Here is a 20,333-nt window from a genome sequence, read left to right on the forward strand (position 1 = left end):
TGATTAAAAACACATTTCAATTTTACTGCTTAATTGAATAAAGAAGGATCTAACTACGTGTTTATTAACAGAATTTATAAATGTTTGCAAAGTCCCTGTCATCGTGCAAAGACATAATAGGCACCATTAAAAAGTCCTGAGACAGACAGAGAGAAGTGATAAGTATTTTAATAACATGCTTGTGCTGTTCACATTTTACACAAATAACACGGATTTCCACCACTGCTAGCCAAGTCACCTGGAATTTAATGACAGGTTCATAGGCAGTGGCAAGCAATTGTGAGCATTAATACTACTTTTTCCTGATACAACTAAGTGTTAAATATGCAGAGCAAACCATATCTGTTTAGCTCTGTGCTGGTGCTCTTTCTGTGCTCTTCCCTGAACCAGCTGCAGCTATCATCTCTAGCTTTTTTCCTGACTAGCTACTCTGCAAAATTTGATTTCAACTTCTAATAAAGAACTGTTTGTGAACTGCCCAGTAGTAGGCAACTTAGCACAAGCACTACAGGAGGCTTGTAAGTACCAGCTGATTAGATCATGAGCTCTTCATTAGTTTCAGAAGTGCAGAGGAAGCACACAGAAAGTCAAACTAGGTCATGTTACTAAGTATAAAAGAGTGGCATAAACATGGAGGAACGAAATGAAAAAGATATAAGTGATGCAACAAGAAGTGGGTGTGAAGTTTGTGTGAGAGTAGCAAAAGGAGGGCCAAAGAAAGACCTGGGTTTCACGAGAAGTTTAGTCGGTGGTGATGCCAAATACACAAGCGGTTGTTGCTTTCTTCCTTCAGTCTTTACTCAAAGGTGCCCTGTTATGAGACATTTAACACAACTAGCACAAACAGCCTGAGAACAAGCATACAGGCTAAAAGAAAGAAGACGAGGTGAGAGAGTATCTACATAAGTCAGATATATTCAAACCAGCAAGGCCTAAATACCTTCTAGGCTCCTGGTCCCACCTGGAGCCATCAGCATAGAAGTCAGGGGTGGGAGATGTGTTTCTGTACACTGGAAAAGGCAAATGTGACACCTACAGTGAAAGGGGGAGAACTGGAGGAGCTGGAACCGGAGACCCAGGTGCTTAATTTCAATTCCTGGAAAAATACTGGAAGTGGTGATTCGATAAACTATTTTCCAGCACATAGATAACACCAGGCAGATGAGGAACAACAAGCACTGATTTAACAGGAACACATCACATCCAATCAATCTGATTTTCTTCCATAGCAGGTTTAGATCTTGATTTTAGTAAGGCTTTTGCCATTGTTTCACCTGACACTTTCATAAACCAAGTAAAGAAAAGTGGTTTAGAAGAAACTGCTATTAGAGGAGTGTACAGCTGGTTGGAAAACCAGACTAAAAGCAGTTATAAATGCTTCACTGTCAAACTGGCGGTACGTATCAAATGAAGTCTGAAGCCATCTGTTTTGTGTCTGGCAGTGTACAGTATTTTCATTAATATCTTTGAAGAAACGAGAGCAGGGAACACTTATTAAATTAGCACAGGACACCATGGAGAACAAGCGCTTTGCAGAGCAGGATGAGAATGCAAAACAATCTTGAAAAATTGGAGGAATGGTCGAGAAAACAAACACCATCGTGCAGGGACAAAGCAGAACTCTGTGTTTGTGTAGGCGTCAACAAGTACCAGAAGACAGACTGGGGAACAACCAGCACAGCAGCAGTTCTGCAGAAGAAGATCGAGGGATGACAGCTCAACATGAACGAGCATGGTCATGCTGCCGTGAAAAATGAAAGTGCTACAACGAGGTGTACAAACAGAAGTACTGTCTGTGGCAAACAGGAAATAATTTTTCTCTGGTTATCTATGCTGTGAAGACTTCATTTGAACTGTCATACACGCAGTTTGTCCACTACAGTTCAGGAGGACTGAGCTTACTGCAGAAAGTGCAAAGGAGAGCAGTGGCAATGGTCCAGAAAAGGCTTCAAGCGGGAAAGGCTGAACTGTCAAAAACTGAAAAAACATTGATAAGATTTGTCTGTACTGAAGTGTAGAGGCAAGGCAGACATAATAGTGGTCATCTTACACATAAATCAGGAGGGGAGTAAGCTCATTTCCAACTCCATTTGGGGTACTAGAGCAAGAGGCTTAATTCAGAGTAAAGAAGCTACCCTAAAACCCTCCCAGGAGCAAGGACAGGTATGTGGTGTGGTAGGTTGCGCAGAGGGTTGTAGAATATGCAGTGTTTTGAGAGTGCAAAAAGCATTAGTCAGTTGATCGTGTCTGGTGCTTGGGGAGGAGTAGTCAGACAGACAGGGATGGTACCAGCACCAGCTCTCACAGTTTCCAGGACTGGGTTAGATTGGGCATTTTCCTCACAGCCTGCAGCTGAGCACCTCAACACTGGAGGCCATTCCTCTCTGAGGACAACTGAACCAAGGAGAGTAATTGTATCTTTAGCTAATGTAATAGCTTTGATTAGAAAAAGAGGGCAATAGAAGGACATAAAACCAGCATGAATTGGCTCGGCTTAATACAATGTGGTGATGTTACAATTTGCTTGCAGCCTGCTTGGTGTTGTCCCACTGATAAAAGTGGCATCTCACTGCAAGCCTTTGGGAACCTGCTGCTGTGGGATTCCTCTGGCAGCTTACAGAGCAATGTCATAGCTCTGCATAAGAAAACTCAAACTCCGTTTCTGCTCTTTTACCTTGATGGTAACTTCCTCTTTAATCTCCTGGTCTGCCTGTTGGCTGCTCTGAGCAGACATCCTTGCCTGTACCTCAGTGCATCTCCTGGCTGTCATATCCACCACACCCACAGCTCCCTGCCTTCCCTCAGGTATCTACAATTGCAGCTCTGTCATCCCACAGTTCATGTTAGGCTGCCCCTTGAAGTCCACCAGGCTTTTATATCATGTGGTTTTGTGTCCTTCTCTGCTCACTAACCTCTTCCCCTCTAGCCTGGTCCCTTTCTGGGGCTCTCCTTTTGCCTCTTTAGACTTCTGCACTTCATCACATGAAGCCTGTGGCAGACATTTCCTTGGCTGCCCACAAAGCCTAGCACTCAGCACAAGAAAGGGAAGCTCTGTCTCAGTTGAAGTGAAATGCAAAGAAGCAACTCTGGTAGTTCTCAGCATTTCATCTCTCTCCCATTCGAATCCTATCTCAAATCCAGAGCGATTTCCTCCCTCTCTCCCTTCATCAGATTAATTCACTTCTCCTTTCTCATGACCCAGACTCCTACTTGTACAGCAGAACTGACGGCTCAAATGATGCCTTCTGACCTTAAATGTCTGAAGGTTAACTAAGAATGGGAGCTTGTGGCACAAGTAAAAGCTCACCATGTTTTTAAATAAGTGCCTTGGTTATTATCATGCACTGCATATAACACACAGGCTTGGGTATGTTCATTTGTTTCACCACTTGTTGTGTTCTTGTTAAGTCTGTGTACCGCTGTGACATAAAGTTCATCGATGCACTGTCACTGCTACATAGCTATGTGTGTCAGATACGTAGAGCAGTGCCTAGCCATATTTTTGTTAGACGAGGTTTCACACATGCGCTACTTGATAGCACAGCTAACACCAAGTGTCTCCCCAGAGCTCTGCTTCCTGCGTCAGCAAGGACCATGCTGGCAGCAAGCAGTCGACGGGGCTGGACCTGCAGATGCACAGGGACATGGACGGGGAGCTTCTCATGAGGCTGGTCTCCAGAAGGGAATCAGGACCCAATTCATTATACAGCACTGGGAATCCACTCTGCCGCTCTGTGCTTGTGGAGGTGGAGGTGGATGTGGATTGCAGTCTGGAGCACATGCATGCAAAGATGAGGGTCGATCTCATCACCGTGTGACGATGATACTTATCTAACTGCACACAAAGGACCTTGCACCTTTCTTTCCAGCTCACCCACTTCCCCTCCCAAAAAGGAGTTAAAGAAAAAAAAAAAAAAAAAAAAAAAAACAAACAAAGAGAAGCCAATAGAAACTATCACATTTGCGGAAAGCTCACAGGCCAACATGAGAAGGCAGTACAAATATTTAAAACCAGAACTGCCTGAGATGACCTTACAAGCAAAATACACAACATCTAAATATTGCCATGGAAATGACAAAGCAGGGAAATAGCTGCAGACACAGCACAAATGGACCCTAGCTACAGATTACATAGATAAGCAGAACATTACATATTATACAAAGGAAACCTTCAATTTTTATTTTCAGTATTAAGAGAAGACACCTGAAATCACCAGTACCAACGACTTCCTCTGTGAATTTTGGGCAATATATCGGAGATCCACAGGTTTCTCACCAGCAGCAAGGAGCCTTGCTGTTCCTGCAAGAAGAGACAAAATTTCCATCACCTTCAGGGGCACTGTCCAGCCAGCTCTCTGTACTCATTACTCACAGTTGGATTTGAAAATGTAAAATCAGGCATGGCTTGTAATTTTATTAACAACTATCATTCTCATTAATTTTCATACATTTTCGGGGCTTCTCAGAAAGAGATGGAGTTTGACCTAAACAGGTCAAAAAGGTAGAGAGATCTGTTCCTCAGCCCATCCCAGGCAAGTGCGTGTGGGTCTGTGTCTGTGGTGATGGCCACCTCAAGGGCTGGCAGTCCCCTGGGCACAACACAGCACGTGGTGAAGAGCTCATGCAGGAAAGCCAGGACAGGGGATCGGGAGGCAGCTCAGAGGCTGGCAGCCTCCACAGGCAGCTAGTTGTGCTGTTGGGGCCTTGTGAGCAACTGCATGTCAGCCTTGAGCAAGCATCTGGAGAGCAGGGCGATGTGCCCTGTGGTAATTTCTGCATTGTCGCGGGCCAGGAAGCGCCAGCAGAAGAGATGTAATGACAGTGCAAACAGTTACCTCCGTTGCAAGCATGATAGGAAGTGACACTGCAAACAGAAACGTAACCTGTCAAGGCCACAGCTACATGCTTGGGCCCATGAGCACATCGTTTAACCAAGAGCAGTCCCACAGCTCCCTGCTCCCCTGTGCCTGAAGGCATCTGCACAAACCAATGTCCTAAATGATACAAGCTGCACAACCTGTCTGGAAAAAAAATATATATTCAAGAAAGCCACCCCAAAGTCCAACCTCTCCATGTGAGTGAGGCCAAGGGACAAAGCTTCTGCTTCCTGGCATAGGTCTGTGTGTGTGCGTGTCAGCACTAATTACAGCCAGCAGGACCGTGCATTTGGGATGTAAAAGTCCTCAGTGCCAGCACAGGCATTGCAATGCAGCAGTGGAAAATATTAGAGAGGATTACCAGAAGCCCCAGAAGAAATAAAATCACAGCTAAAGGAAATTATACTGAGGAACACAACATTTGACTTACAACTGTTGTGGTCTGAAGCATAAACCCAAACAGTACTGAGTGTTTGGAAAATTGTACGCCAACAGTAATGACAATAATCATTTTGCTACAGTATTCTTTACCAAGGGCAGCCCTCAAAGACATGCGTTGATTAAGGCAAAATCCACGGATGCTGGCTCAATGCTGGAAGGGTTGTAGGGATGAATGCTGGCTCCATGCCCACTGATGTGGTGTTTGGGGTGGCAAGGCCTGCTAGGCAAAGCAGGGCCACCACACAGCCATCAGCGTGCCTGTCCTCCACAGCGCCTCACAGGGAACATATCTGGGCTGAGTTCAGTGGAGAAGAGAGAAATGTTTCAGTGATGAACATTCCCCCCCAACATTGTAGATCCACACTCCTGGGGTAGAGGAAAACTTGACAGGTTGTGCTCCAATTTGGGAGGAAAGCCAGGTGCAATACCTACAGGCATCTACTCAAGTGCACAGGGCCAGGAGACCCCAGTGAACATTCATATCTCTGCCTTGGGAGAGAAAAGGAGAATGTGTCTTGCTCTTACCATGAGCCTGATAGAGAAGGAAGTGCTAAGCTTCTCCTTTTTGCATGCTGCCAGGGCATCCAGATGATAGCAGTGCCAGCAAGGGTGTGCAAACATCTGAGGCACAAGACAGCGCATAAGCGACGGTTTCAGAGGCCACCAGAGAAAGAAGAATGGGAAAATGAAGAAAATGGAATCCAAGACTGAGGGATGGGGGAAAAGATAAAGAACAAGAATAAGCCAAGAAGCTCCAGAAAATGAGAGAAGAAATCAGAAGACTAAAAGAAGAGAGGGAAAGGAAGGAAGGAAGGAAGGAAGGAAGGAAGGAAGGAAGGAAGGAAGGAAGGAAGGAAGGAAGGAAGGAAGGAAGGAAGGAAGGAAGGAAGGAAGGAAGGAAGGAAGGAAGGAAGGAAGGAAGGAAGGAAGGAAGGAAGGAAGGAAGGAAGGAAGGAAGGAAAGAAATACCCAGAAAAAGTGGAGACAGAAGTAATTGAAAGTAAGAACTTGAAAAACAAAACAAAACAAAACAAAACAAAAACACTTTACAGTCAGGCTCTTTGGCAAAGAAACTTTTTGTTAGCTGTGCCTAATGGGTCTTGGTCTTTCCCAGGCATAGCCATAATAAAATTGTAGAAGGAAAAGGCAGGGGGTAAAACCTATAAAATCCAGAGGAAAGGAAAACTCAGAGCCTGAGAGAAAGGGAAAAGAAAGCAAGGGAGGGAAATATTGAAGCTGGCTGAACTGTCTTTCAGTGTTTGAAAAAGCTACACCCTACAGATGCTAGAAATTTAAGAGGCACAAAAGTTTGGGTTAGTGCAAAATCCTGTGGCACTGAAGATCATCTTGAGGGCAGCAGATGCAGTTTGTGAGACAGGCATCCCACGCCAGCCAGGGGAGGTGGAGGAGGACCTCTGGGTTGGGGAAGGTGACACCAAGTTCATCCAGGTCTGTGTCCTCCTCATCAACACTGTGTGTTTGGCAGCCACTGGTGTGGTGGGCTCTGCGGTGCATTGCAATGCAGGCCATCTCCAGATCAAATGGAAGCATAAAGGCAACACTGAGGATGAAGAAGCCAAAATTCAGGCCAAAATACACAAGTGGTTCGAATGCACTGAAGCCATGTAACGACTGAGCAACCAGAGCAGAAAAGAAAGATGCATGAATGTAGCCAAAGAAGGTAAAAATCTTTTTGAGTCCTATTTGTTGCAGACGGAGGAAACTCTCCATTAGGCAGCTGAGCATGTGAAAACCTTGAGCTAGTTAACAACACACACAACATTATATATAGGCTGGGAAGTGTAGTCTGGGCATTGCCACGGTTCAAGAAAGCGCCCTGTCATGTATTTCCCAGGAGCCTGGACAATTACTTGACTTTGTGTGAGAACGCCAGGCTGTGTCCTGCAGGAAAAGAGAGGGCACGAGGCAGCCAGATGGCCGAGTGACCCTTGGTGCTGTTCCCAGATGAAGCAGCAGCAGACAAGGAAGGATCTGGTAGCCTGAGGGAAAAGGGAGCCCTAGGCAGGTCCCTCTGTGCTCTGGGCCTCTGCTTTTCCCTCTCCTCCCTCCATCCCTCCCTCCCTCCCTCCCTCCCTCCCTCCCTCCCTCCCTCCCTCTTGCCTCTGAGCTAGCTTCCCACCACACCAGCCCTCGCTGCTCCTGCTCCCCCAGCCATCCATCACAGACAGAGTTTTCCAGCCCTGCTAAGAAACAGAGGAATCAGCATGGTGCATGAACGTGCTTGCTGAGTGACTGGAGCAGAAACCTCCCCACATCTTAGTAGTGTCTCCAGCCATTGCCTTGCCTGGCCTGCCCAGCCTGCCCCACTCTTTGTGTCCCATGTGGCTGCTCAGCTCAGGCAGATAGGGGTGGGCAGCAGCAAAGGCCTGGCAGCCCGTGCAGGCCGTGGTGGCTCACACTGGCTCTCCAACCAAGACCTACACAGACACGGCCTGTCCTACAGGTGGTGGAGACTTGTAACATAGGGTGTAAATATGCCTGCAGGAAGGTATCCGTGGCAGGGATGATGGCTAGCATATATACCTGCCCCAAGGCAGGCTCTGTTGTTATTCCACCACTGCTGACATGATGTAACAACACCGGTTTTACTGCAGTGCTGGAATCCAGCAGTATTTTCCACCTGGCAGGCTGCACATGACACCCATCTGCAAGGCACCTGTCCTTGAAGGCTGGGGCTCTGCTTTAGTTTTGTGGTCTCTGCTGCTAGTGCAGGACAATGTGCAAAGCAAAGAACAGGAGATAAAAGGCAGTCAAGGTACTGCAAAAAAATGTCGGAGAGTACTAACTCTTAGGACTAACCTTAGGTGTCAGAGGAGTCAATGCCTCTATTTGGAAAGTATGAGCCATTTTGTGGGTATAACAGCAATGCTCTCCATAATCCCTTCCATATTTGGTTTTATTGGCTTATTGTGCAGAGCCATTAGAATCAGGATCGTCTCTTATGAAGCTGTTAATGGGATGCAAATTGCATGAAAGATTTCTCCGCATCAATAGAAAACAACCTGGTAATAAGTTCATGCATAAAAATCTGCATAAAAATCTGCTACAAAAGAAATACTTTGAAAGAAGCAAAAATCCTGTGTGACTGAGGAAGAAATATGCTTACAAAGTGCAAATGAATATTGGTTTTAGAAGTAAAGGTGACCTGTCTCAGAGCTGCTCAGATCTCAAAGAACAGATGTGCCCTAGCTACGCAGGTATAGCAAAGAAGTGCCTCACACAATATCATGGCTAGAGCCAGGCAAAAAAGTGTGATGAATATTTTATGTGCTGAAAAAATGCAGTTTCAGGCTGACCAAACCTGAACTTGTGCTGAATACAGCAAAGAGCCATAGCCAAAATATAACATTTGAATAAAATTAAAAGTCTAGCCAGACTGCTGCATGTTATGTACTTCCATGTTTCATGCTGAAGTGATGTTTCGAGATGAAAATTGGACTTTCAGCAAGGTAGAAACACCTGAAACTAGCACAAAGCGTTGATCGGTAAATCAAGAGAAGCATTGTGCTCAATCTGCCACATTGCTTTGTTTGTTTTTCCTTTCTGGTGTTGACATCAGTGTGACTGGGATTTCAGGCCATGGTTTCCAGCACACATGCAGCTGGAAGGAGCCTGATACTGCTGACACCTAGCACAGCCGCAGGGCAACACTGCTTTGCTCACAAGGTATAAGCCCTGCTCGCAGGAGATGCAGAGCCCCCAGCACCTGCAGAGCCCCCCCAGCACCATCACACACGGTCCACCTCCCACATCGTGCCACAGGCATTCCTGTTTGGTTTCCTGCCTAAGTGCCCAGCACCAGAGTGCTGGGAAACACCAGTCCAGGCAATGCAACACCCTCTGACCTGTCCCAGTGGAAGTGTGCTGCCCTGGGGACATCTGCTGTGCAAAGCCTGGAGGAAAAGGAGAAAAGCAGCATTCCTGGGATTCCTTTTCCTTTTTCCGCCTAAATCACCTACGTGCAACCGGAGCCAGAGATCTCCCCAAGGGACTGCAGCCTGGGACACTGCTCTGTCTCCAGCCTGAAGGACCAGGCTTTTCCCAAAATAACAGCCATCTCTTGCTTTGCTGCCTGCTGGGCTCAGCTGATACACATGGAGAAGCCTAAATAAAGAAATGCAGAGCTCATAGCCCAAGCCTTTCCTCCCCACTATCTGCATTCTTTTGCATTCATTAAAAAACAAACAAACCTGTTTCCTGATAGCAGGGAGGAAAATCACAGGGTTGTTTTTTTGTTGTTGTTGTTTTTTCTTTTTATTTTTTTTTTCTTTTCTTTTCTTTCTTTTTTTTTTTTTTTTTCTTTCCATTTCCAATAGCACTCAGATATTCTGGAGAGAAGTACCTCTACAGAATCTAGATGGGGAGGTTAGAGTGGCTGGTAACAGAAATCAGAACAAACAAAAAAATCCACCATCTTTCAGGGTTGGAAGGTGGGAAAGAAGGATGGAAAAGAAAAAAAAAAAAAAAAAAAAAAAAAAAAAAAAAAAGAAAAGCATTGGTATTTATCAACCAGATCCTAGAGAGGAACCAGAATATTCCCTGTCTCACCCAGTAACCTGCGAAGGACAGGCAGCACTGGCATCAATCAGGATGGCTGGGGGACACGGTCCCACTGTTTCTCAGTGACTATTTGATCTCTGAAAGAGGGTTAAAAGAAGCAATTTCCCAAGCAGTATAGAAAGCGAGAGAAAATGGAAAAAAAAAAAAAAAAAGTCTCCAGATTACAGGGGTATAAAGATAGCACTGGAAGCTGCTGTGCTCCTTGGCGCAGAGTCGGCAGCGCCGGGAAGTGCCTCACATCCTGTTCTTTGTATTGTTCTCCCAACTTGTCTGGTGGCTGGGAAAGTTTCTTCCAGCAATTTACCCCGTCCTCACCCTGCAGCTGGCTGGCCTGCCACTATTGATTCACTTCCCCAGGCATTTCTCTTACTGTCATGCTCTTGTGGCATCAAAGCAGCCACTGGGCGCAGGGAGGGGGGTGGCCACAGCCTGCCCACTGCCAGAGGAAACTTTTCCTGCATACCAACATTTTTTAACCGCAGGGAATAGCAGCCACAAGAGTGTGGGTAAATGAACGCTCAGCTGAGGGACAGGTGGATTTAGCAGGTATTACTGCTGCTTTATGTGAGAGGAGATGTGTTTCACTACCCGGCGCTGCTCCATTATATATAAGGCTGTTTTCCGTGCCTCTGAGCACAAAATAAAACTCACAGCACAAAAAGCCATGGGTTTAGATGTACAATTGGATCAAATTGTGTGTAATGACCTTGTTTGGTCTATTGTGCCTTTGTTTTCCACTACAGCTTGCACGAGAGCAGGTACCATGTTTACACTGCAGTCAGGGTGACCTGACTCCTAGCCATCCTGGCTTCATTCTTCTCTTAATGGAAAGAGTTTCTTTGCTCTGGAAAGAGCGGGTCCTTTGGAGAGGGCTGATGTCCAGCCTCAGGCTGGCCTCTGCCAGCAATGAACAAGCCTCTGGCTGCATGCTGTGTGCTCAGTCCTGCGGGACAGGGCTGGATCTCCCTGCCAGAGAGCCACAGAGGACTGCAAACATGTTGAGATAAGTACAGGTGATGGTTTGGGGGACTGGAAGGTTCGGGAGAACAGTATGCGAGCACAGAGCTTGAACCCCAGGGTTACAGTTAAACCTCACCTGGGGCTGGCTGCTTAAGTAAAGCAAGTCTTGTTTAACCACAGGAAAGAACATCATGTAATAGAAATCTAATTACGTTGAACAGTACCCAATGTAAAGGTTATGGCTTATGGATTAACAGCAGAGACTTATGCCACGAACTAGCAACTCCTCTGGAAGTGGAAGAAAGGGAAAAGGGCACATGGGTGGTTAATGATTTTGGGCACCGATGGGATCCAGTTATGGCAAGACAAGCATGCCTCCAGGATGAGCTGTAGAGTGTGTCCAGCAGAGGAGGTAAAATACCAAAGCCACCGCATGGGTCACTGGCACAGCCGTGGTGGGGCAATGCCCATGTGGTGTGGCAGCCATCCCCAGGAGGTGGCCTTAGGGGTGCCCATGTGTCCCACGGGGGCCAGGCAAAGGCTTCAGCCTTTTGTCATCATGTGTGGGAGAGGGCTGCTTGAACGGAATAACAATTCTCTGTCTGTGACAAGAGAAAATGGATTCACTCGCAGCTGAGATGCAAAAGGTTTCTCTCCAGCAGAGCAGTGATGTCCCGGTCCAGCCCAACAGTCAGAGCACAGGTACAAAACCCACAGTGAGCTTTGTGACAGCCAGGTCAGATCAGGACAAGAGCACTGTGAGGCAGTGTGTGTGATGGTAGAAGCCAGAGGACATCCTTACTCATCCTGTGAGCTTAGGGGAAAAAAAAAAAAAAAACAAAAAAAAAAAACAGAGGCTGAATGGAAAATTAGCATAGCCATTTGAACTGGTAGAAAAAAATTTCCCTAGTAATGTGCCACAGGAACTCTTCTAGCTGAAAGTAGCCAGCCTTTGATCTCATGTCTTTAATGCACTCAGTAAAAGACAGGATGGCTGCAAATCCTCTCCTGTATTATTGCTTGCTTGGCTTAAAGGCGCGTGGCGCTGTCAAGGGCATGTCCTGATGGCTACGAGGGGAACAGAAAAGTGAAGGAAAATGAATGATTTCATGGCAAAGACCACCGAATACCGTGATGAGCAGGCGGGCAGGAGATACTGGCTCTGGGTGCAGGGAGAGTGCAGGGGTGACCTTGCGTGGCATGCTTAAAAATCACAGATGCCACCACACGTCCCGCTCTGCTGGCTTCATGCTCCCTTCTTTGTCACAACCTGACACATCCCCTACAGCACGACAGGAGCTGTAAGTAATTTAAAAGCACAGCTAATTACTTCGGAGAGACATTTAAGTACCCCAACCTCCAGCAGCCGCAGGACTCTTACCGCTGCTACAGGCATTCAGAAGTGTACTTCAGGAGCACGTCGTCTCGATGGAGGAGCCCCTTCGGCGTGCGGTGCCAGGGAAAACCTCGCATTTGGGATTTGCTGCTGCAGGCACTGGCGCCAGGCACAGAGCACAGACACTCCATCTCCAAAGAGTGGAAAACTACCTGCTAGTTTTTGCTTCAGCTACCTGATAACCCCAGGAAGCAGCCACACCTGCAGTGCTTTGGCTTTTAAATGCCTCTTGTGCCACGGGAATTTATGGAGGAGCAAAGCAGAGGTGCTCCCTTGGATGAGCAGCACCAGCAGGATTTCTGGCTCCCCCGAGGTTGAAGTCAGGGTGAGAGCTGCTCTCCCCAACCATGGGGAGGTCACGGTGGTGCTGGGGGACCAAGGCAGGCAACAGCCCTTTGGGTACAACAGCTCCGGGCTTCCTTCATCTTGGCACAGCCACAAAAAAACACCTCCCGGAGCGGGCACCACTTCCCAGGGGCCTCGAGGCAGGAGAGAGAGAGCAGAGCTGGGGGCTGTGAGAGGGGCGCCATGCCCACACAGCCTGGAGCTGCCTCCTGCCAGCAGCCGCCAGCAGTGCCCACAATCAGCGTCTTGTGTGGGACGTGTGAGAAAGCTCTCCCTTTCCTGTCGCACGCTGCTGCCGCCGCAGCTGCAGGCCCCCTCGGACCTGAATGGACAGAGCCGCGCGACCACCGCCGAGGCAGCCAGATGTGTGCGGGGTGGCTTGGGGTTTACTGGCACACCATGCGCCTGATCAGAATCGGGCCAGGATGGCACTTTTCAATTAATTAGCTTTTTGCAATCTATTTTCCTTACTTTAGCTCTTTTTTTTTTTTTTTTTTCAGATGCAAGATGCCAATGTCTCAGACTGCTTTAAAGGACCTCTGTTTAGTGTTTTCTCCCTGACCTGCTTTCTTTACTGCAAAATTTCCCCGTTACTGTGATTTAATACACGCACCACAACAAACTGCCAATTATACTGGTGTTAACGCAAGGTGACTGCAAAGATGCAGCTCTCAGAGCAGAAGCTGGCCCTCCTCAGCAAAGAGGCTTCTGTGCAGGCTCGGGGACGAGCAATAGCTGCGTGGCTTGCAGCATGGCACTCATTTGAAGCATTTTGTTCCCTCTCCACAGCAGGAGTGGCTGGAGAGTAGCCCTCTGCCTTTCTGCAGTGAGGTCCCCAGACACTGGAAAGCAGCCCCAGGGGCTTTTCAAGGGGATCACAGCATGGCCAGGCTGTGAGCAGTGTGCTCCTCTGCTAGTGAGAGCCCACTGGGGACCCACAGTGGGACCAGCAGTATTTCATGTATAATAGAGGCTAATCCATGGAAGGCAACTTCAGGAGAGCTGTAGGGTGTAGCTTTTTGACCGAAGGCACACTGCAGCCATCTAGTTTGCTGGTCTTCCGATGTAGAACTAGCTTGGAGGGATGTGGGATTCTCCCATGCAGTGAGATTTTTACAGAGTAGCCACGTCTTGCGACAAGCCTCCAGCTTGCTTAGGATCTCCTTGTCAACTTCCATTTTTCAGACTCTTTGTGCAAAAATGATACTTAATGGAGGAGCCTCACTGGTGTGTGCTCAAGCAAGGGGGAAAGAAGACACAACATGCAATCCATAAATAGAGACACTTTAGAGGCTCTTTAAACATTCACGCTTTTTGCATAATTGATGACTTTCCATAATAGATATGGATGATAAACAGCCTTAAATAAAATGAAAATTTATCAGTGTCATATCATTTATCAGCATTATGTTAAATTGGAAAGTATGGGGAAAATATTACCATGTACTCAAACGAAATCAGTGGAAGAGAGAATAATTTGGGGGTCGCATCATTGCATTCATCAAGGTTTTTAATGAGACAGTCAGCAGCTAAGGAGCTGCACTAAAACATGGGAGCAAGAGGCAGAATTTGCAGCATACAGCTACAAATGCCTGGGCTTGAAGAGGGCAAGGGAATGGATGAAATGTAGGGGTGCAGGTTATATCAGAGAGAGGAACGGGCAATACAGCAGCACCTTGGACTTCAATGCCTGTCTGTATGCATACCCCAACAGCTATATAACGAGAGGTGATTGGGAACAGTGGGGAGGCTCTTGCATATCAACCGTATGTCATTGCATATCCACCACAGGTCATCAGGCACCATCTCTGTGGCTCCAAAGGGCCCAAAGCAAGTCTGTTCTCCAGGGTGGGCGACACCATTCGGTGTTTGTCTTCTCTATATAGACAACTACAGCTAACCAAATCCCTAGGCTCCCACTGTGCTCCATGGAGGAGCTGGACACTGCCAGCAAGAGGTTTGTCCCATTGAACACATACGGGAGGCATGCTCTGTGGGGGCATGCTCCTCCTCGTGCCCTGTAAGCAGAGCCAGGATGATCCACTTGGATCCTGATGACTTTCAAACTTTTCTGCAGCCAGCTGAGATGAATCCCACCTCAGAAAAAGACGAGGCTTTGGCAAGGGGTCTTAAATCACACCAAATTACTTAAAGTGTGGAGGCTCCGATGTCAGGAAAGGAAGCAAAGTTTTTTCTTCATCATGATGGCAATGGGTGTCATGAGGCACTTCAACATCTCCACCACAGACTGCTGAGGAATCTTCCATGCCCTGAAACTTCACATTCCCCATGATTTTTCAAAAATAATTGACAGAGGCTCGGAAGGTCGGCTTAGTCTCTCAGGGTCTACCCTACCGCAGTGTGCTTGTACAGATAGGTTTGATTTTTCCAAGTATTCCCCTATCAGTTCTCTGCTGATATCTTTGTTGACAAGGTCAGTGAAAAGACAGACCAAACCGACCAAACATAACAAACCTTTCTTTGAAAAAAAGTTAGGAACCATTACAAAAAAAAAAAAAAAAAAAAAAAAGTGTTTTTTTACTCGCCTGCAGCACTTTTAAACCTGTGGAAGGGAAGCAAGGCTTTCTTGTCACTTGAAATTGGCACTGTGCTTGTGAAATGGGGGTAGTCAGTGCTTCCTCTAGCCAAAGGCCAGGCAACCCAGTGGGCTGCTTCTCCAGGCCCTGCCAGCGAGGCTCCTTCAGGCTGCCAGTCCCCTCTGCTGTTGGGACCGCTCTTCCCCTTGGATTTTGGCAGAGATATTTTGGCTTTCACAAGGCAAGGGGAGGCTGCCAGCACTCCCTAACACCCCACTGCTCAGAGATGGGGTCCTCTGCCGAGGCCAGCAGCTGCTTCCCCTGCCCAGCCCCAGCAGAAGCAAAGCATCCCTGAGAAACTTCTGCTGCTCTGAATGCCCCACTTTTTTTTTTTTTCTTTTTTAAACTAAATTTGCCAAGCCAATCCCTGACCTCTGTTGGACTTTGCTGCCGGGGCTCCTCCCGCAGCCCATGAGGCATCCTGCTGACTGCGCTGCAGTGGGGTTCGTGCCAGCAGGTCCTGGGGCAGGGCCGGGGCCAAGAGGACAAAACAGCCAGCCCAGCAGGCCTGGCTCCCAGCAACAGCGCAGCTCTTGTGCAATCTTCCTTGAAACGAGTTCAAGTTGGCTGGGAACGGGGCGTTTGCGCATGGCCTGGAAGCTGGAGCGAGTACTATAAACAAAAGGAAACACAACGAGAGGGAGAGCGCGGTGTCCCACCGCAAGGGGCTTGGCCAGCAGAGCAGCCTCTGACCCCAGCCGAGCTGTGCTGGGCCCTGCCACGAGTGCCTGGAGGAGGAGGGGAGGCGGGTGGGGGGACTGGGGCTGGGACTGCCTCTGTGTGCGGAGGACACAGCTCAGGGCCTGTCATGGACGGAGCTCTGCACCAAAGAGCTGCAACGCAGGGTCACAGAGAGTGGGGACCAAGAGGGGCTCAGGATATGGCTACAGATATGTGTACCTCAGGGGCAAATTCGGGTGGGCTGGAGAGGAACAGGAACAGCCCTGCAGCTCCGTGCAGGTTGCTGAGGACACACGGATGGGAATCAGCTGCAAGCTGCAGCACAGTGGGTGTCCATTTCTGTGAAAGGAAGGAGACTGCTCCACATCAGGTGCTCTCAGACATGTAACGTGGGCCAATCCCGGTATTTTGAATTCACATGAAGCCTTTGCACCACCCAGCTCAGGTACCCAGGCACTGGTGATGCTCCTGGAGGGGACAGGCCCAAGACCGCCCTGCTTGCGCTGCCCGGCAGCTTGCCCTTTGGGAGTTGCATAGAGACGCTCCTACACCCAACCCTCCTGCCTGCTCTTCTGCAGGGACCGTGGCCAAGGAAAAGGCTCTGTGTGGCCAGGGTGTTTCTATGCCTCAGCAACCCTACTTGGCCAGAACAGCCCCTGTGGGCCATTAGTAGTCAGCGTTAAATAGAGCATCCCTCCAGCTGCGCTCTACAGTGCCAGCCGCTGAGCTCAGGCTCACTGGCCCGGGGCTGAAGAACCACAGAGCTGTCACGGAGCCACCGCCGACACTCACCAGGCTGGGTGTGAGCTGCTGCTCCTCCAAACCTGCCAGGCACATGCTGGGCTGCGAGGCTCACCCCTCCACCAGGAGGGTCTGTCCGACCAGAGGAGCTTTGGATGTGTCTGGCAGAGCATGGGTGGCATCGGGCAGAGGGCAGTGGAGGAGATGGGAGGCCACCAGCTGCTGGCACGTTGGGAGACAGGCCTACAACCCAGAGAAGGGCTGCTGGAGCCAAAAACGGGAAGATGCACTTCAGAACAGCAAAGTGCATTAGGCAGCGCTGGAGTCTCCCGAAGGAAGCCCCATCACTTGAATCATTGGAAACCAGGCTGGAGAAAACACTGGATAATGTCCAGGAGGGGATAACTCTTCATCAGCAAGGAGAGAGCGATGAATAAGATGAATACCTGGGCCTCTTTCATCACTGTGAATCTAGCTAATGCACTTGCGTTTTTTTTCAGTGCCTGTAAAAAAGATGTAAGTGCCTTTCATGTGCCATCAGCGCATCTCAGCGTGGAGCAGAGATGGACAGGAGCCCAGCAGGGGAGCACGCTGCCATCCCCCAGCGCAGCAGCAGCAGCAGGGGAGCTGCGTGACTCTGGCTTCACTCTCAAGGGCACAGCCCTGCCTCTCCTGCCCCATGAGCAGGCAGGGTGTGGGAGCAGCATCCTGCTTTCTCTGCCCTTAGGCACAGAGGCAAGCCCCTGTCTAGGCTGAACAAAGGTCTTAGCAGCAGCAGGAGACCAGAGCAGCCGCTGCTCAGCTTTGCACAGAGCCCCAGCACCCTTGGAGATGGTTTTCCCAGCGAAGCACCCCCTGCAGCCCGGGGCACCCTCCAGCACCCCCTCCTGGGAAGCACAGAGGGCAGTCCCCATCCTGGGAAAGCCACTCACAGCATCTCTCCTGGCAGCTGATTCTGTAATTATTTGGTTGCGATTAATTGCTAATTAATTCCCGAGTTCTGTTATTAGCAGGTGGACCGGAGGGGCATGGCTGCCGGCAGGCAGCACGCCGCCTGGTAGAAGTATGCACCTCAGCATGGGGAAGGGAGCTACCGAACGTTTTAGGCCATTGCCTGGTTAACCATTAACAACTCGTAAAATCTCAGGTCCCCGCACAACAGGCAGAGTCCTCCCAGCGCTGTTAGAAAATCCTATTTCTCGACGGTTATGAAACAGAGGTTTTGATGTGCTGCCAATTTCGATGTGGAGCCCTGGGAGCACAACACTTGCTGCACTGCGAGCCTCTTACATAAAGCTTTCCTAGCAGCCCCTGCGTGTCGTGCCCGTGTGTCCATCCACCCGGCTGTGTGCTGGAAAGCCCGAGTGACCCAGAGCAGAGTGGACTGTCTGGTTCTCCCCGTACACCCAGTGCTCACAGACCCCGAGGCTCTCCGAGGCAGAAATCAGAGGTAGACAAGGGCAGCCCTGCATGCTGTGCTGCATGCACCAGTGTGCCTGCAGGCAGCTGGGTAAACCCCAATAGCGAGCAAGCACACCCATGAGCCTGGATCCCAGACCGACAGCTTTTCCACCACCACCTCATCACTTGTGTAAAACAAGGATCCCCACCAGGCCCCTTCCAGGGCTTGCTTGGTTGCAGTGATATGAGGAAGCAAAGCCCGCATCCTGTGGCCATGCCAAGGAAAACAGGAGCACCGCTGCTGAGGAAGCGGGATTGGGGAGCAGGGACGCAGCCTCCCAGCTGGCGGGCCCATCGTGGGAGGTGGGAGGAGGGAGCGAGACGGGTTGGTGCTGCCAAAATTCCCCAAAGGTGGCACCCCCTGGGGCTCCGTGACACCGAGGACTGGAGCATTGCTGTGCTGCTTAGCTGGCAAAGGGACACAGTGGAGAGAGGTCTCTCCAGATGACAGATGACTAGAAGCAAAAATAAATAAATAAATAAATAAAATTAAAAAAAAAAATAAAATAAAAGAGAGGTCTGGACTTTGAGGGGGAGAGGCAGAAAATTCAGCAGTTGCTTTTGCACGTCTTTCTCCCTGCCATGGCCAGCAGCAGCTGAAGACTTTCCTAAGCCCAGCCCTGTGCTAGCAGAGCACTGAGCAGGGAGGGTGTCACACACACAACCCCACACCACCCCAGGGACCCCAGAATGGTCAGGGAGAGGGTACCCTGGCACCCCACAGCCCCAGGCTTGGGCGGCTGCTTCGGGGTGCCGGGGCTGTTCCCTGCTCCCGGGCCCTTTAAATCGGCGCCCGCGCCAAGGCGATTTCTCCGTGGAGTTTCATAAGGAAGCACATGACGAGGGCAGTTGGAAACCACAGCTCTGCGAGCGCTGATTACAGCCTGCTGAGGAAAATGAGATTTTTATCTTGCAGGAATTCAATTATGAGAAGGGGAAAAAAAAAATAAAAATACAGCATGTCTGGCTTCATCCACCTAAGCTCACTGCACTTTGGGGGTTTGAATTTAACAAGGAAGGTGTGCAAGCATTACCTCAAACATTGTGCTCCGTGGCGTGTGTGTGTGTGTGTGTGTGAGAGAGAGCTTTTTTTTTTTCCTGTTAAAAAAAAAAACTAACAAAGTCACCCTGCTGGCAGCTGAATGCAGCAGGGATGATGTCATTGGAACAGTTGGAGGAGAAAAGAGAAAAACAAGTCTGTGTGTGCTAATCCTGTTTGCTGCCCTGAAGGGGATGGAAAGCGGCCAAGGCGAGGAGTTCTGGGAAGCCATATAGGGGTGCCAAGCCCGCGCCGCCGCCAGCGCGGGGAGCTGACATCTTTGTTCTCCGCAGCTCGGCAGCCCGCCAGCGGCCTCATTTCGGCGCTGCGGCATGATTGCACTGGACAGCTGCCAGCTGAGCGCTCTGAGCCCCTTTTCTTTCCCCGCGAGCTTTTTTTTTTTTTTTTTTTTTTCCCTGCCAAACATGTAGCGGTTGCCATGGCAGTCGAAAGTAAAGCGAAAAATACTAAGGCGCACGGTATAGATAGAGGGGGGGAGATAAAAAAAAAAACAACAAAAAAAAAAACACACAACAACAACAAAAGCAGAGGCACGCCTCACTCCAGATGTGCCACATGTGCGGATATAAAAAGCAAGCAAAGCCATTAATCAAAGGTCTTGGAGACAGAGGGGGAGAGAGCAGAAAGAGCTGAGAGGTGACGCGAGGATAAGACGAGGAGCGCAGGCAGGCACACGTGCACCGGTGGGCACGGTGGGTGACCCAGGGGTCTCCTCCCAGCCCGCGCTCCAAATTGCAGGGAAATGGGATTTAAAGGAGAGCAACATGGTGGCACTTTCACTATTGCCTGCCTGCTCGGCTTGCTTTCCTTTTTTTTTTTGTGTGTGTGTGTGTGTTAAAAAAAAAAAAAAAAAAAGGAGCTGTTTTGAAGATGAGAAGAGGGGTTATTTATAAGCGCTGCATAGCGGAGGGAAGCAGGCAGCTGAGATCTGGTTGCGTTGCGAGGCGGAAAATCCTGTTTCAGCTCCTGGTTCAGGCCAAATCATGGCATTGCGAGCCATGCCCCAAACAGTTAACAAGCAACCACCCAGTAGTCCTGTGTCTATAATGAGTATTTCATTTAAATAGGCAAGCACTGCCAGGTCCCCATGGGCAGATTTACACGCAGAATAGGAGAGGTGTGGTCCCAGCTCGCTTTCTTTTTCCACCCATAGAGGCACAGGGTAGTTTCATTTTACAAGGCAGCTATACACA

At 49.1% G+C, this 20,333-nt stretch overlaps 1 protein-coding gene across 1 annotated transcript in view; it reads right to left on the minus strand.

The window, feature by feature from the left end:
* Positions 1-4,210: 4,210 nt before the first annotated feature.
* The window catches only part of LOC311434675 (uncharacterized protein), a gene marked incomplete at both ends in the record, with an annotated part of 49,630 nt that continues 33,507 nt past the window's right edge, over positions 4,211-20,333 (minus strand). The window contains one exon of the mRNA XM_084514996.1: positions 4,211-4,300. Coding sequence (XP_084371122.1) covers positions 4,211-4,300 — 90 coding nt within the window. The remainder of the gene's footprint in view (positions 4,301-20,333) is intronic.

This window comes from Aythya ferina (assembly GCF_964211825.1).
Source record: "Aythya ferina genome assembly, chromosome: 3".
NCBI classification, from domain to species: domain Eukaryota; kingdom Metazoa; phylum Chordata; class Aves; order Anseriformes; family Anatidae; genus Aythya; species Aythya ferina.